The sequence below is a fragment of the Pezoporus wallicus genome, unplaced genomic scaffold (genome assembly GCF_028554395.1).
Source record: "Pezoporus wallicus isolate ANWC-B61680 ecotype Strahan unplaced genomic scaffold, APGP_CSIRO_Pwel_v1 scaffold_6446, whole genome shotgun sequence".
In the NCBI taxonomy this organism is placed as follows: domain Eukaryota; kingdom Metazoa; phylum Chordata; class Aves; order Psittaciformes; family Psittacidae; genus Pezoporus; species Pezoporus wallicus.
Window position 1 is genome coordinate 1209129 of NW_026636264.1, and position 14074 is coordinate 1223202.

At 41.2% G+C, this 14074-nt stretch overlaps 1 protein-coding gene across 2 annotated transcripts in view; it reads left to right on the forward strand.

The window, feature by feature from the left end:
- Window positions 1-9452: 9452 nt before the first annotated feature.
- The window catches only part of SPATA13 (spermatogenesis associated 13), a 148983-nt gene continuing 144361 nt past the window's right edge, over window positions 9453-14074 (forward strand). Inside the window, exon 1 of one of the 2 annotated variants that reach the window (XM_057399614.1) lies at window positions 9453-9686. In XM_057399614.1, coding sequence (XP_057255597.1) covers window positions 9609-9686 — 78 coding nt within the window. In that variant the 5' untranslated portion in view covers window positions 9453-9608. The remainder of the gene's footprint in view (window positions 9687-14074) is intronic. The other variant, XM_057399608.1, reaches the window with a different exon arrangement.

Genomic DNA, 14074 nt, shown 5'->3' on the forward strand with positions numbered 1-14074 from the left:
TTTCTTCTGTGGCCACAAGCAAGCTGTTCTGTCAAAAAGCACAAGTCTACACCTCATAATCCCTTTTTCCCCAGAGGGTCTCTCTGCCTTCAGTGATGTGATGGCATAGCTCATGGCTCTTCTTTTGGATTTGCACTTTCAGGAGACTTTCTGCTCAGTCTGTTGAAATTCTTGGCCTTGGGTTAATTCTCATAGCACCTCAGCAGTAAAGCATTGTACAAGAAACAATCCTGACCTTGAAAGAGGTTTCAGAAAGAGTGGGAGGGAAGCACAGAGTTGCAAAGTGCCTTATTTTAGCTCATCAACTAGATCAACATTAAGGAGAGGGAAAAACTAGTCTGTGATGCCTGCTGTTAATGCCTTCCAGTTAATGTGTACCTTGTTCCCTCCCATTTGAATTGTCATATACATGTTTGGTTTCTATCTAGATGACTGGTTTCATATGTTCTCCTTAAACAGAATTTTACTTTTTGCAGCTGCTTACTGGTGTGCTATTCTTAGACAGACAAATAAATACAGTACAGGAGAAAAGAGCTGCGGTGGCTTTATAGTGGGAAATTCAACTTCACAAATATAGCAGGGTAGTGGAGTCAGTGAGTGTATGGAAAAGACTGATTTTGGTTAGTTCAGCACACTTTCTTTTCAAAAGTCCTTTAATATGTTCCTGTCTTACTAGATGTTCTTTAAGGATCAAAGCAGTTAAATAACAGATTAAAAGGTAAGAATCAAAGAGTTAAATATAAATGGTTGATTTTCATGACAGAGAGGTAACTATAGTCTAGTTTTATTACCTGCCAGCTCAGGCAATGATTATGTCACTCACACCAATTACAAGTCTTTCAAAGACAAATCAAAAGGGGTAGGGTATCCCAGTGGGCACAATGAATCCATTGACCTCAGGCTTGGTCCCTGCTTTTAAGGGAGTTTGGGATAGGAGAGAGCAAACAATTTCTCACCTTACCAAAGAAATGGCCTACTGAATGGCTCTTTAGAGCTGGACCTCTGGCTCATTAGATGTGTAGCTAGAGAAATGGCTCTATGAGGAAAAAGAGTTCACCTCTTTTCAGGCTGGAAAAGAATGAGGGCATAACAGAAATCTATGGGGTTATAAAAGTCACGCAGAGGTGGAATAGACCACCATAATTTAATGTCCAATGAAATTACCATGTATTAAACCAGAAAAATAAGCAAGACTGAGTACTTTATTATACAGTTTCATAATTCACTTATAGAACCAGTCATCACACAGATGCTGCAGAGCCACAAATGTAAATGGCTTTAGAGAGTAAGTACACAAGCCAGAGGAAGAAGGTCCATCAAATATAATTAAATACAGAGACTCAAATAATTTTGGCTTTGGAAGTCCCTAAGCAAAAATTGCTAAAAGCTGGGGTGATCTATGAAATAAATTATGGTAAACTTGCCCTGATCTTTATTTTTGCCCAGGTCCCCAGCAGTGGCTATTTTAGGAGGCTAGAGGCTGCCTAGGCAGACCTTTGGTTTGAACTTCTGTGTCTGTTTCTGCACTGTTTTGGTGACTGTGGACTCAGGCCACTGGTCTTCTGGTTGGTTCTGGTTTTATGTGTGCATTCATTGAAGGCTGCTGAGAACAGATTTCTCTTGATCTGTGAATTTACAGTCTCTAATGTAGTGGGATGGGCCACTGATTGGTCCCTAAGGCTTCATTTATTACTTTCATACGCATTGTAATTTATAGGTAAGAGCCAATTAAGAACATGCTCAGTAAACACAGAATCTAGTTTGACATCCTGCAGCTAGATCCCTGCTGTTATTCACATGGGAACCTGGAAAGTTTTTCCCTTTCTCTAATTCTTCCACCTTCAAGGCTGTCACTGTAAATAAGTACTGGCTAGAACAAGGCACTCTGACTGCAAAACCTCTCTCAGAGCATGTTTCTTGCAGCATCCCAGAGATGCAAGGCTCACACATGCCATCCAAGAATGGAGAAGATTCTTCCTGGCACAGAATCATTCCCCAGCTCTGCCAGGGGTGCATTCACTATTTCTTGATAGCTCCCACAGCTCAGGAACAGCTCTGCTGCTTTCTTGTATAATGTGGAGCACTTTTTGTAGTGAATAATAACTAATGCTAAATTGACATCTTGAAAGACTTTGAATCACTTGGTAGCAGACCATCAGCGATCAACCTCGAGATGGTTTTCCCCCCGGTATTCTCAGTAGGCTCCAGACCATATATTAACATCAATTTAGAAAATATTCACTTTTTATTGTGTGAGATTACGTTTCCTTTGATACCTCAATGGTGGTATGAATTCTAAAATTCACAGAGATATCAATGAGGGCTGTTAACTGAAAAGATAAGTAGATTAGAAAAATGGAACTATTGTTTAGATTCTGATTTTGAATTTCTTGCCCTTAGTACTATGTTTTAGGTATATATTTTGGGGCAAAAATAGATTGGTTTCACTTTATACTGTATTAGCTTTCAACAAAATCTGGATTGCAAATCTTTTCAATGAAGTTTTACTTAGAAAGAGATGTGTAGTATCTTCTAAACTTCATTTAAACATTTGTCTTTTTCATTACTTTAGTAAAATCGTGGGGTTTGCCAAGTACAAAGTTTGGTGAAAGGGTGGGCAGATGGTGACTCAGCTGTATTTATAAATAGTGTTTATCTTGCTGATTTAGTTTAAAGCTTTGTTTGGTGCTTCACTTCAGCACAATCTAAGGCAATAGGGGTCCAGCTGAGTATCATGCATGCCCTGCTGGAGGTGCGATGTGAATAATCTTCTCTGGAGATCTCTGACAGCAACCATGAATGTCTCACCAGATAAGTCTTAAAAGGACCATTAGATAGGAAATACATTTGTAGAGCCCTGACAGTGAATTTTGTTAATTAAAAACAATGCATCATTTAGAAACAAGGCTAGGGACTGCTGCTTATAACTCCCAAGGCAATGTTTTGTTTGGATAGCTGGGGAATGATGTAATGTTACTGAGGTTGGCTGGGACTGAATGTATTCCTTGTAAATGCTGTGCAGTTGTTACTCTTTAAGAGGTAAGCCTAAAAGCAGATAGTATCTGTCTTATCACTGGCCAGTCTGAGGCTAAAAAATAAAAAACAAAAGCTCTTGCTCATCTCAAGGTCTGTTGATCAGAGATTCTGTAATGCCTTCTTCCTCCTTGAAGGTGGTATCTTTGAGCCTGACCAAAAGCACATTCTTATTGCTTCAGAAAGGTTTGGATCAAATTCCTCCCGTATTAGTTGATCATTCCTTGAAAATCAGAACCACTGGCTCTGAGATGTGCCTTGCCAGGTACTTCAGTGAGGACTTCTCTTAAATTTGCTGTGCCAATAGCCACTTTCGTCACTTTTCATTCCATCACAATTCTTTGTGTTTCCTTACTTACCATATGGAAGAAAATTCACAGCAATATCATGGTAGAATGAGAGGAAAGGGGGATTTCCTAGAAAATTTGTCTCCTTTATGACAGTAATGTGGAATATAGTTTGTATGGCGTATCTCTTGAATCATAGCTGTAATAGTTCTTTTACTCATGGCATAACTTCTAGCTGTTGCTGATATGTATGATTACTGAATGGATTGTACATTAATCCCACATTACTGTGAGCCAACTGTAACTAAGAGTTTTCTTTCAGACCACCAGAAGGAGCTATTGAATTCAAAAAACTTTTCCTTCAAAGCCGAAATTCCTGATTCTGCAGGGCAAGCAGTAGGGTAATGGAGCAGGCACACTGTCTTCCTTGCAAAGCCTCTTTCTGAGCTGCAGAGCTAATTCTCATTAGGGGTCTACATCTTTTTGTGATCCACTGTATGGTAGTAATAAAACCTGAATTTACAGGATTTAATATGTTTTGGGGAGATATTTCTGGAGTCATTCTTTAAACATATACTAAAAAATACCAACAAAATCCAAAGAGATGGGAAATTAATTGAGGCAGCTTTAACCACATATTTTCAAAGCAGACGTAGTGTGTGAAAGCTGTCATTTTCCATTGGGTCAGCTGGGAGATGCTGGGCTAACAGACCTGCAAAACACTTCAGAGAGCAAATAGCAATGTCCATAAGGATAAATGAAACCTGAAATTCTACTTACGCGAGCTGACTGGCAATCAAAATGCACCAGTCACCTGTTACATACTTTCTGAGGTGATATGAAGATGTACAATTAGCTTTTGTTCGCCTAATACAGGTGTCTCATCATCAGATTCATTAAATGAGGTATTCAGATTTATAAACAGCTTCCCTCTATGAACTTTGCCCTTTATGTTTGACCAAAAAACTTACACCATCAGAAAGCAGATTATGCTGCTTCTGCCTGCCTTCCATTTACACTTTCTTTCATCTTTGATTTTTGACAGCAGACTGAAAATTAGTGATGGTGGTTTGTGGTGGCACATTCTGTGTGAGTATATGTGGCTTTAAATCAGTGTTTGGGACAAGACCCTAATTAAAACCTTAATTAAGTCTGTCCCCTGCTATTCACAGTTTGCTTTGCTATTATAACACCGACTCTGGAGGAAAGTCACACTGCTTGTCTGTGAGACACTAAGAAGATGCGATGTTACATATATTTCATGGACTAAATCCCACATGTATCTATGGGAGGAACAGGTACTAGCACAGAACAACAGTGTCTCAATTAACCTTGTATGTTAAGATGGGTAGGAACTCCATCTTTCTGGATGGATCTAAAATCTATGCCCAGAATTGTTGCTGTGTTGGGATGTACTTCTGGATTTGCTCATTTCTTTGGGAAGGAAGAGAAGTGTGGGATGTCATGGAAAAGCAGGATGCATGCTGACATATATGGTTTGTAGGCAGAGGGATGGGTACTAATGATTAATAGTGGTTATTTCTGAGTACACCATAAACCAGCATTTGTCACTAAGCTTCCCCTTGTGATGTTCTACACAATTTTCTAAGTCAGTGTATTCAGCATATTAAAAAAATGGATTTTTTTAAACATATGTATTATTCACGTCTTTGGATTAACAGGAGGAGAAAAGGTGCCTGAGGAATAACTTTTCTAAATACTTTTAGGTGGTAATTCAGGCTGACTGATCTCAGCCTGGCTTTTCTTAATGTTGAGTTTCTTAATTGATAATTCATTTATGCTCAAGAAACTCTGATGTATGTAGAATAAATCAAATACTGCCCTGAGGAACTTACAGTGCATATGGTAACAAGACATGAAAAGAAGGCATAAATCATAAATAAGGAAGAGAGACAAGAGGAGAGAGAAGCTGAAGGATAATGTGGAGAGGAAGAAAAGGTATCTAGTATTGGCTGGATATTTAGTTTGGAGGCTTCATATGCTAGGCTCCTTCTTTTTTTTCTTACCATAATTGTGTCCAGTAGCCCTTTCCAGGGTTGATGATCTTATGCTAGATGCTTTGCTGTGCAAAGATGGGAATTGAAGGTGGTCTATGTCTCAGATTTAATCTGTATGATTGAGACCCAAGTTAAGACAATTGGAAAATTATTACAAAGAACTGGTACTGCAGGCAATGAGTTACATGTCAAAGATGATTTATAAATGTAACAGTTGTGGAATAAAATACATTTGTTATTTTATTATGACTCAAATCATATTTATTTATGCAATGAAATTACCCCCAGAAGTAATTTGTGGATAATGTTATAAAAGTATTCTGCTTTTTCTTTGTAGAAGCATATGACAGAGATTTCTTCTTCCAAAAGCAGTTTAACTTGCCCTGTGCTTTTTTTCTTGGGAAGTGAGAATTAGTTACACCAGGCTATGCACCTGTAATGACCTTGAATCATGATTATTGTTGTTTTCTGAAGTTATGAGACTGTTGCTTCGATTAAAAATAGACAGAAACACCAATATTTGTGCTCAGCAGCACAGTGGGCACTAAAGACATTATCAACCTAAGAATCATGTGTCTTCATGCTACAGGTTTTCATCCCCAGAGCTCTCTATCAGTGTGGCGCAAACTATTGGAGGACCTGTCTTAACCTGAGCCTGACTTTCTGCAACAGCTACATCTCATAGGAACAGCACTGTTGGCACTTGGAAGACAGTTTACAGGGAAGCCATCTTGGAAATATATCTTTTCTCATGAAGGAAACTTTCTATGTCAGATTCTCAGTAAACCTGCACTTTAAAGAAAAAAACAACATGTAGTCTTTATAAAATCAGAGAAATAAGATATTTCATCTGATTTTGCCTCATTTCATTGACTGGTGCTTGACTATTCCTAAACAAATCTAAATAAGACAAGTAAATGAAAGCAGACTGTAGGAAATCAGTTGTGGAAAGGAAAGAAACATTTTTCAGTGTGCACAAGTCTCTTCAGAAATATGCAAGTATTTTCCTATCAATATATTATTTGCAGGGAGCTGAATCTTATTTTCTCTTTATAAAATAACAAAGCCCCCTTTCAACCTAATCCCACCAAACAGATGATTTCTGTGCATCAGGTCCATACACCTGTGTTCACAGTGGGCTTCCTATGAAATTCTCCTTTTTCATCTTATTCAGGTTGAAGGTAATTGAACACAGGCTGGTTGGTTTATTGACCTTTTGGGGAGGGATCCTGATACTGGGATGAGCCAAACGGTCTGTTATGATTTCAAATAATGGTTTTGTGATGTGGCTTTTGTGCCCTTTAAAGACACTGGACTTCAGTTCTGCCAGTTCAGGTACTAACATACAGGAATCAAGCCATATGCTGTCATCAAAAGGTTTGGGGCATTCCTTAGCTTTTGCATGGTGTGTGGCTTCCTCTGGACCACAAGAATTAGATTATTAGACTAAAATATGTTTTACAAAGTCAGATTGTCAATGTACTACTCCCCTCGGTGAGTTGTTGCATGTCTAATGTTGCTGCAACCTTTGTATGAGTAGGTATTCACTGGCAAGAGTAAAGGGTTCCAGTTTAGCCTCTTTCCAACATTACGAATGTGTTACTCGTGGTACAGTTACTGACCAGAAGAATGAAACATACTCAGGGCATTTTGACAGCTTCCTCACTTGGCAACAAACATCTGTCTAGAGTCACAGACCAGACCCACAGAGCAAGTAGGAGAAAGCCAATACATCTTTGAACTAAGTGTTAACACTCAATAGTCAGTTTTCAAGGGAGGTATTAATCTCAAGTCACATCAGTTTTCTGAAATGTCAACACATAGAATCATAGACTAGTTAGGGTTGGAAAGGACCTCAAGATCATCAAGTTCCAACCCCCCTGCCATGGGCACGGACACCTCACACTAAACCATATCACCCAAGGCCTCGCCCAACCTGGTCTTGAGCACTGCCAGGGATGGAGCATTCACAACCTCCCTGGGCAACCCATTCCAGTGCCTCACCACCCTAACAGGAAAGAATTTCCTCCTTATATCCAATCTAAACTTCCCCTGTTTAAGTTTTAACCCGTTACCCCTTGTCCTATCATTACAGTCCCTAATCAAGAGTCCCTCCCCAGCATCCCTACAGGCCCCCTTCAGATACTGGAAGGCTGCTATGAGGTGTGCACGCAGCCTTCTCTTCTCCAGGCTGAACAGCCCCAACTTCCTCAGCCTGTCTTCATACGGGAGGTGCTCCAGTCCCCTGATCATCCTCATGTCCCTTCTCTGGACTTGTTCCAACAGTTCCATGTCCTTTTTATGTTGAGGACACCAGAACTGCACACAATACTCCAAGTGAGGTCTCACGAGAGCAGAGTAGAGGGGCAGGATCACCTCCTTCAACCTGCTGGTCACGCTCCTTTTGATGCAGCCCAGGATACGGTTGGCTTTCTGGGCTGTGAGCACACACTGAAGCCGGCTCATGTTCATTTTCTCATCCACCAACACCCCCAAGTCCTTCACAGGGCTGCTCTGAATCTCTTCTCTGCCCAACCTGTATCTGTGCCTGGGATTGCTCCGACCCCGGTGTAGGACCCTGCACTTGGCATGGTTAAACTTCATGAGGTTGGCATCAGCCCACCTCACAAGCGTGCTGAGGTCCCTCTGGATGGCATTCCTTCCCTCCAGGGTATCAACCAAACCACACAGCTTGGTGTCATTGGCAAACTTGCTGAGGGCACACTCAATCCCACTGTCCATGTCAGCAACAAAGATGTTGAACAAGACCGGTCCCAACACCGATCCTTGAGGGACACCACTCGTTACTGGTCTCCAGCCGGACATTGAGACATTGACCACAACTCTTTGTGTGCAGCCATCCAGCCAGTTCTTTATCCACCGAGTGGTCCATCCATCAAATTGATGTCTCTCCAATTTAGAGGCAGGGATGTCGTGTGGGACAGTGTTGAACGCTTTGCACAAGTCCAGGTAGATGACATCAGCTGCTCTACCCCTGTCCATCAGTTCTGTAGCCCCATCATAGGAGGCCATCAAATTGGTCAGGCAGGATTTGCCCTTAGTGAAACCATGCTGGCTGTCACCAAGCACCTTGATCTCTCTCTTTAGCTGGTGGTAAGAAAGAGGCAGTTTCAGAGGGCTGTTTATCCCACCTATCTTTTTCCACTGGCAAGGAAGGAAATTGGGTGATTAATGAACTACAGGCCTATTTTTGGAAAGATAAATATAGACGAGGGACAAGTTACCAAAACTAAGTCTGTTCCTCACGTGCTGGTACTACTATGTGATGGTGTCAGTCAGAACTGACTGCAGCTGCTGAGGGAGACCACTTCATGCAGGAAGTGTCTCCCACGTGCATCATCTCCTGCATCATGTAGCACAGACTATGCATCCAGTCAACCACTGTTAATGGTGTCTATTATACTACTTCATTTCCCTTTTTCCTTTCTTCTTTTGAGTTTTCCTTCCCATGAGGGTAAATCTGCCACAGTCAGTAATAGAATTGGAAAAAGTACTCTAAAGCAGACTGAGAATAGTAAAAACGTACCTTTCCTGCCCTGTCCTGTCTTGTCCTGTCTTGTCCATCTGACCCTTTTGCCCTAGTCTTCAGATTAGGCCATTTGTGAATCTTGCTCTCTAGCACTGTGCAGAGCAGATAGTGTGACTGATCTCTCGGCACAGCCAGTGTGTTGCCTTGGTGGGTATTGTGGGATGAAAAAAGCACAATACATGCCCTTTTTGTCGGAGACTTGTTTATCTGCATGACATCCAGGCCGCTCTGGGAGAGCTCTCCTCTTGGTGATAACTGGCAACCAAAAACGAATCAAATTAAGGCAAAGTTTGAGAAATTCTCCTATACAAAGAGCTGTTCTAAAACAAAGCTGCTTTTTTGTGGTGCATTGTCCTGGCTCTGTGTGAGTCCTGTAAAGAGACAAAGGCAAGCAGGAAGGAAATCTCAGCTGCTTAGTAAATGCCCTAATTTGATTTATTTACTGCTCCCTTCCCCCACCCAAACTGTTCTGCTAACCTGTTAGTCCCAACTCAGACAAGTAAAACCAGCTAATCTGATTAGTTCTGACACACAGGAGCAAGGCTGCTGGGAAAAGCTGAACGTTACAGCTGTTTCAGGCTTCAACTTCCATCATAACGTTATGGGTTTACTGAATGTACAGCACAGTGTGACAGGAGCCTGGCAGCATGTACACAACTGAGCAGTGTGACCGTCACTGAAGATTTCTACCCTGGGTCTGAGGCCACTGGAATACAAACCATGTTTCGTGTCACCTTCAATGTAGTGACAGAGAAAGTTACCTTCACCTTGGCAGCCTGCCCCTCCATCACGTGGAAGGTAAGCTCAGATATGCATCATTTAAAAAGGTTGATGGTAAAGGAAAATGAGTATCTAAACTGTTTTCCCAACTTTAGGCTGTGTTTACAAAATGTTAAGGGGGGTAATAACATTTTAATGGAACTGCACTGCATAGTGGCGTATGCATGACTGGTTGGATGGAGTTGGATCTGGTTCTAGAGAACAGCTTATTCATTGCCTTTATAGCTTTTTACATTTAACTTCTAAAATAGCCAAATTCACGGTCACTTTCCTCATTCTGGTCTGGAAACGCCAGTATATGGCATATGTAATGCATAGCATTACAGCTAATCCAGAGGGGTACAGAAACACAAGCTACTCTTTCTGAAAGGAAGAGACACTGCTTCAGCAAATATTTCAAGCTTCCTAGATAATTTAGGGATTGCAAGAATTTGTGAGCTGTATTGAGGTACAATAAATTAGAAAAATTTACATCCCTATGATAAGGGACTAGAAGAAAAAAAACGCTTAGATTCATAATTTATCCGGCATGGGGTTGTTATAAAATATGGCAGAAGCTAAAGATGCTTTGCACATCAGCTCCTTCTCCCATTCAGCAATTCAGTTCAGATCTTCATTTCCTTGAGACAAATGTTCCCATCTCATCCTTAAGACACCAGCATTGTCAGGATAATCTGGGACCAGGTTCATTGCCTTGCATTTCTCTTCTAGTGAGTGTGTGCTTTCACTATAGTGCACTTTGAGAAGACAGCCACTATCTTCTGAAGTGTTGCTTTAAAAACTTAATTTTAGAGTCTGTTACTTATAGAGCAGTTACTGTAGAAACCTCACCTCTGTCTGTTATTATGACTCTCAAATGTGAGATAATTATGAATAACTAGATACAGTAGCAGAGCAGGGTAATTGCTCTTGCTTTAGCAGTTCAGGATTCATTATGCTGCATAAATAGTTGCCATGTATCTTTGCTGTATCATTTTCTCAGTCTCAGACTTGTCTTTTCTCTTGACTTGTGAGGTAGACAGTGCTCAGAAGCTGTTATTAGAAATTCTTTAAAAGGCCTAGTACAGTGTGGTCCCAAGCCCTAGATCTGTGCTATATGTAGCATCATACACCAAATAAAAACCTGTCTTCTGGGGAAAAAGTTTTTTGGAGCAAAATTCACATGAAATTAGTTTTACTTGACATCCTCTCTCTGTGAGAGATAGGTATGGTGATATTGCTTCAGTTTCCCTATTTATTAGGAAAACGTACATTTCCAAACATGCATGTTCACTAAATGGTAGTGAAAAGATAATTTCAACACAACATAGAATGACTTTACTTATACTTATTAATGGTGTGTTAAAGATTTTTCTACCTTCGTATCAGAGTTGCAAGGATTTACAACTCTTTGCCTTTCGGCTGCAAGGCACTTAGAAGAGGGGATTGAATGGAAAAGGATACTGGATTTTACCATGCTGCAGTGTTCCTACCTGACCCTGACTCCTGAGCTCTTGCTAGAGCAGACATGGATGTGAATAACCTGGGTGCTTCATTTCAGTGCTCATTTATTACATTGCTGAGGGCTGTTAGATGTAAGTGCATTGTAGTAAATCCCTCTGGAACAAACAGAAGAGTACTGAAAGGTGCATCCTGGAACTGGAAGTGTTTCCAGTTCTCCAGCTCTTCTATTATTTTCATAATTTAAATTATTGATATGTGCAACATGCAAACACTAGCAAAGGCTTAATCTATGGTGCAGTAAAACTTCCTGAAATGTACTAAGTAAAAAATATGTGAAAAAGTGAGCACAATTATATGGAAAAACAAGATGAGATGCTAAGCCAGCAGAAGAGATGGCTCTGCAATAGAACTTACATAAATAATGCTAAGTTAGTTTAAGGAAAGGATATTTTTTTATTGACCAACTCTTACAATTGGAAAAGTCTGACAAGGTTTCAGGCACATGAGCTCTCCACTTCAACAGTAGGAGGAAGCCAATGAAAGATATTGTTTCCCTACAACCTTACCTTGCTTACATCCTTATATCAGCCAGATCAGAGATGGTACTGCAAGTAAATTAAATCTTTAGAAGCTGAAAGAGGTCACGTCACTGCAGGAGGAGGAAGACAGACACATCTACTTTCAGACTGCTAAATCTTTTCTTTCAAGAGTAAGTGGCCCAGACTGCAGGTTACACTGAGATGTTCTGCTTTTCCACATACCACAGCACCACGAGCAGATGAGTCTTGCACAGTTTGGTAGTGCCAGGAGGATGTGGCAGCTCTGTAGATGTCTTGAGGCTGGAAGGAATGGTGGAAGTTCTGTCCTGAATTGTTATCTTTCAGCTCTATGCTATGCAGAGTTCATTTCTGTTAGAAACTAATTTCTCATTAGAAGGACTGGTAAAAAATATTCTAACTAAAGCCTATTCTAATTGTATGTAAACTATAAATTTCTATGGTATTTTAGTGCAAAAAAGACAGGACTCCTGCTCCAGACATTTCACACTCTTGTTTTGTAAAAACTAGTTTCATTAGAAGTGGGGGAGGGTATGGATACAGGACAACTCAGAATTGAACATGGCTTTTCACATAGGCACCAATGCTTGAAAAACAAAGCAGCAAGCATCTTTATTATAAAACATAAGCATCTTTAATATAAAGCCTGGAGGAGAGGACTGGTTCTTTCTCACCTTTCCGTATCAGTCTGCCTCCACTCATTTCCACCCTCCTTAGAGAACAGGCTGCTGGTACTTCTTGATCTGTCAACAGGCATGGAGCTTTACAGGCGGAGCACAGGGCTGAGTACTCTGAGGTACATGTGGGGTTACACAAATCAGACTGCAGCCAGTATCAGCTTGGCCAGAGTCCCTCTTCAAAGGGCTTTTCAGGTTTCACTCACATGAATTACTGTTGCATTTTCAATCAGTTGCTGCCAACTTTTGGGGAGTCTCGTGTTGCGCCTCTTAGTGTCCTATACCTGGCTTTAAAGCAGATAGCAAGATCACGTAGCTATTGATATAGCAACAAACTCCTACCACTCATTTCCTTACCCATGAATAGAAGACATGCTGCTTGGATGAATGCAACTGAAATATGCAGGGTACAAACAGATTCAGTTACAGAATGTACTTGCTCAGCGAGGATTAGCTACACTTGAATCCTATTGATTTTCTCTTACTGTTGGTGATTTGGTTTCATTGAATCCTTGTCTGAACTGTAGAGGGGGAAGCAGCAAAACCCGCTGGTTTGTGGCTTTCTATTCAAGACCAGAAAATTCACTTGATGGGGATCAACCTAACTCGGAGTTTTCTTGTCAACTGATGCTGTGCTTTATCATCCTGACATGGATAGATAAATGAGCTGGGGGTAGCTTTGCAGGCAGTTGGAGCCTGATCCAAACACAGTGTTGCCAGCTTTCCAAAGCTACACAATGGCTCTCTTCCCCTGGCAGTTACAGCCGTTGGGGCTGTAACCTGTCATCTGAAAGGCTGTTAAGAAATAGTGATGTAAACTCCTCCCTAAGGATGTGGGAACAATGTTCAAATCCTCTGAAGGGAGCAGTATCTGTGATAAGGAAACCAGAAAAATCCGGACCTTAGTGTTCACTTTCTTTCTGCAGCAAGTTGAATACAGTGCTCCTGCTTGTGAAGGGCTGATGGGGAGGTAGGATGGGAGGCATGGGAAGTGGGCAGCAGCACACAGCTTTTCTGGCTGAGAATAACCTTCCCTGCTGCTGTTTTAGAAACCTCAGTTAGAGTTACATAGAGCTACAGTCACCTGCCCTGCTCAGCAAGGGGAAGCACACATTGGTGAACAGTTTGTTATTGCTTTGTTGTGGTAGTGTCTAAATACATCCCCAGTGTCAAAACCAACAGTGGTAAATACAGTACAAACAGAAACAGGCTAATGTACGGATTTAGTGCACCGTAGCAAAGGGCCAGACCATGAGCTTCTGCTGTGCGGTGCAGTGATGGCAAGATGGACAGTGCAGTGATGGCAAGTGGCATCCTCATGTATTGGCACCTGAGAGACAAGTGCGCGCAGGAGGAGGGCAGCGTGAGTGTGGCACATGCTGCTATGGATTATTCTAGGCCTGAATCCAGGAAGGTCTTGGATTAGTCCAAGGAGCTGCTTTGTTTCCCACATCCTGTTGAATCAGGGAAGGTGATGGAGATAAGGAGGCTCAGCACCACTGGGGAATAATTTCAGCTTGTTCTTTACTTGAACATTGTTTTCAGCTTGTAGAACACTACATTTCTCCTTGAACAGTACCCACTTCATTTGTAACTGTTAAATATAGAGCTGCTAAGCACTTCCAAGTGTAAGATTCCTGGCAAACTGTCCAGAAACAGCTACTGCCTCCAGTCTTCGTTTGAAATGCTTTCTTTCACCTTGCTTTTAAATAGTTCCCCACTATATACA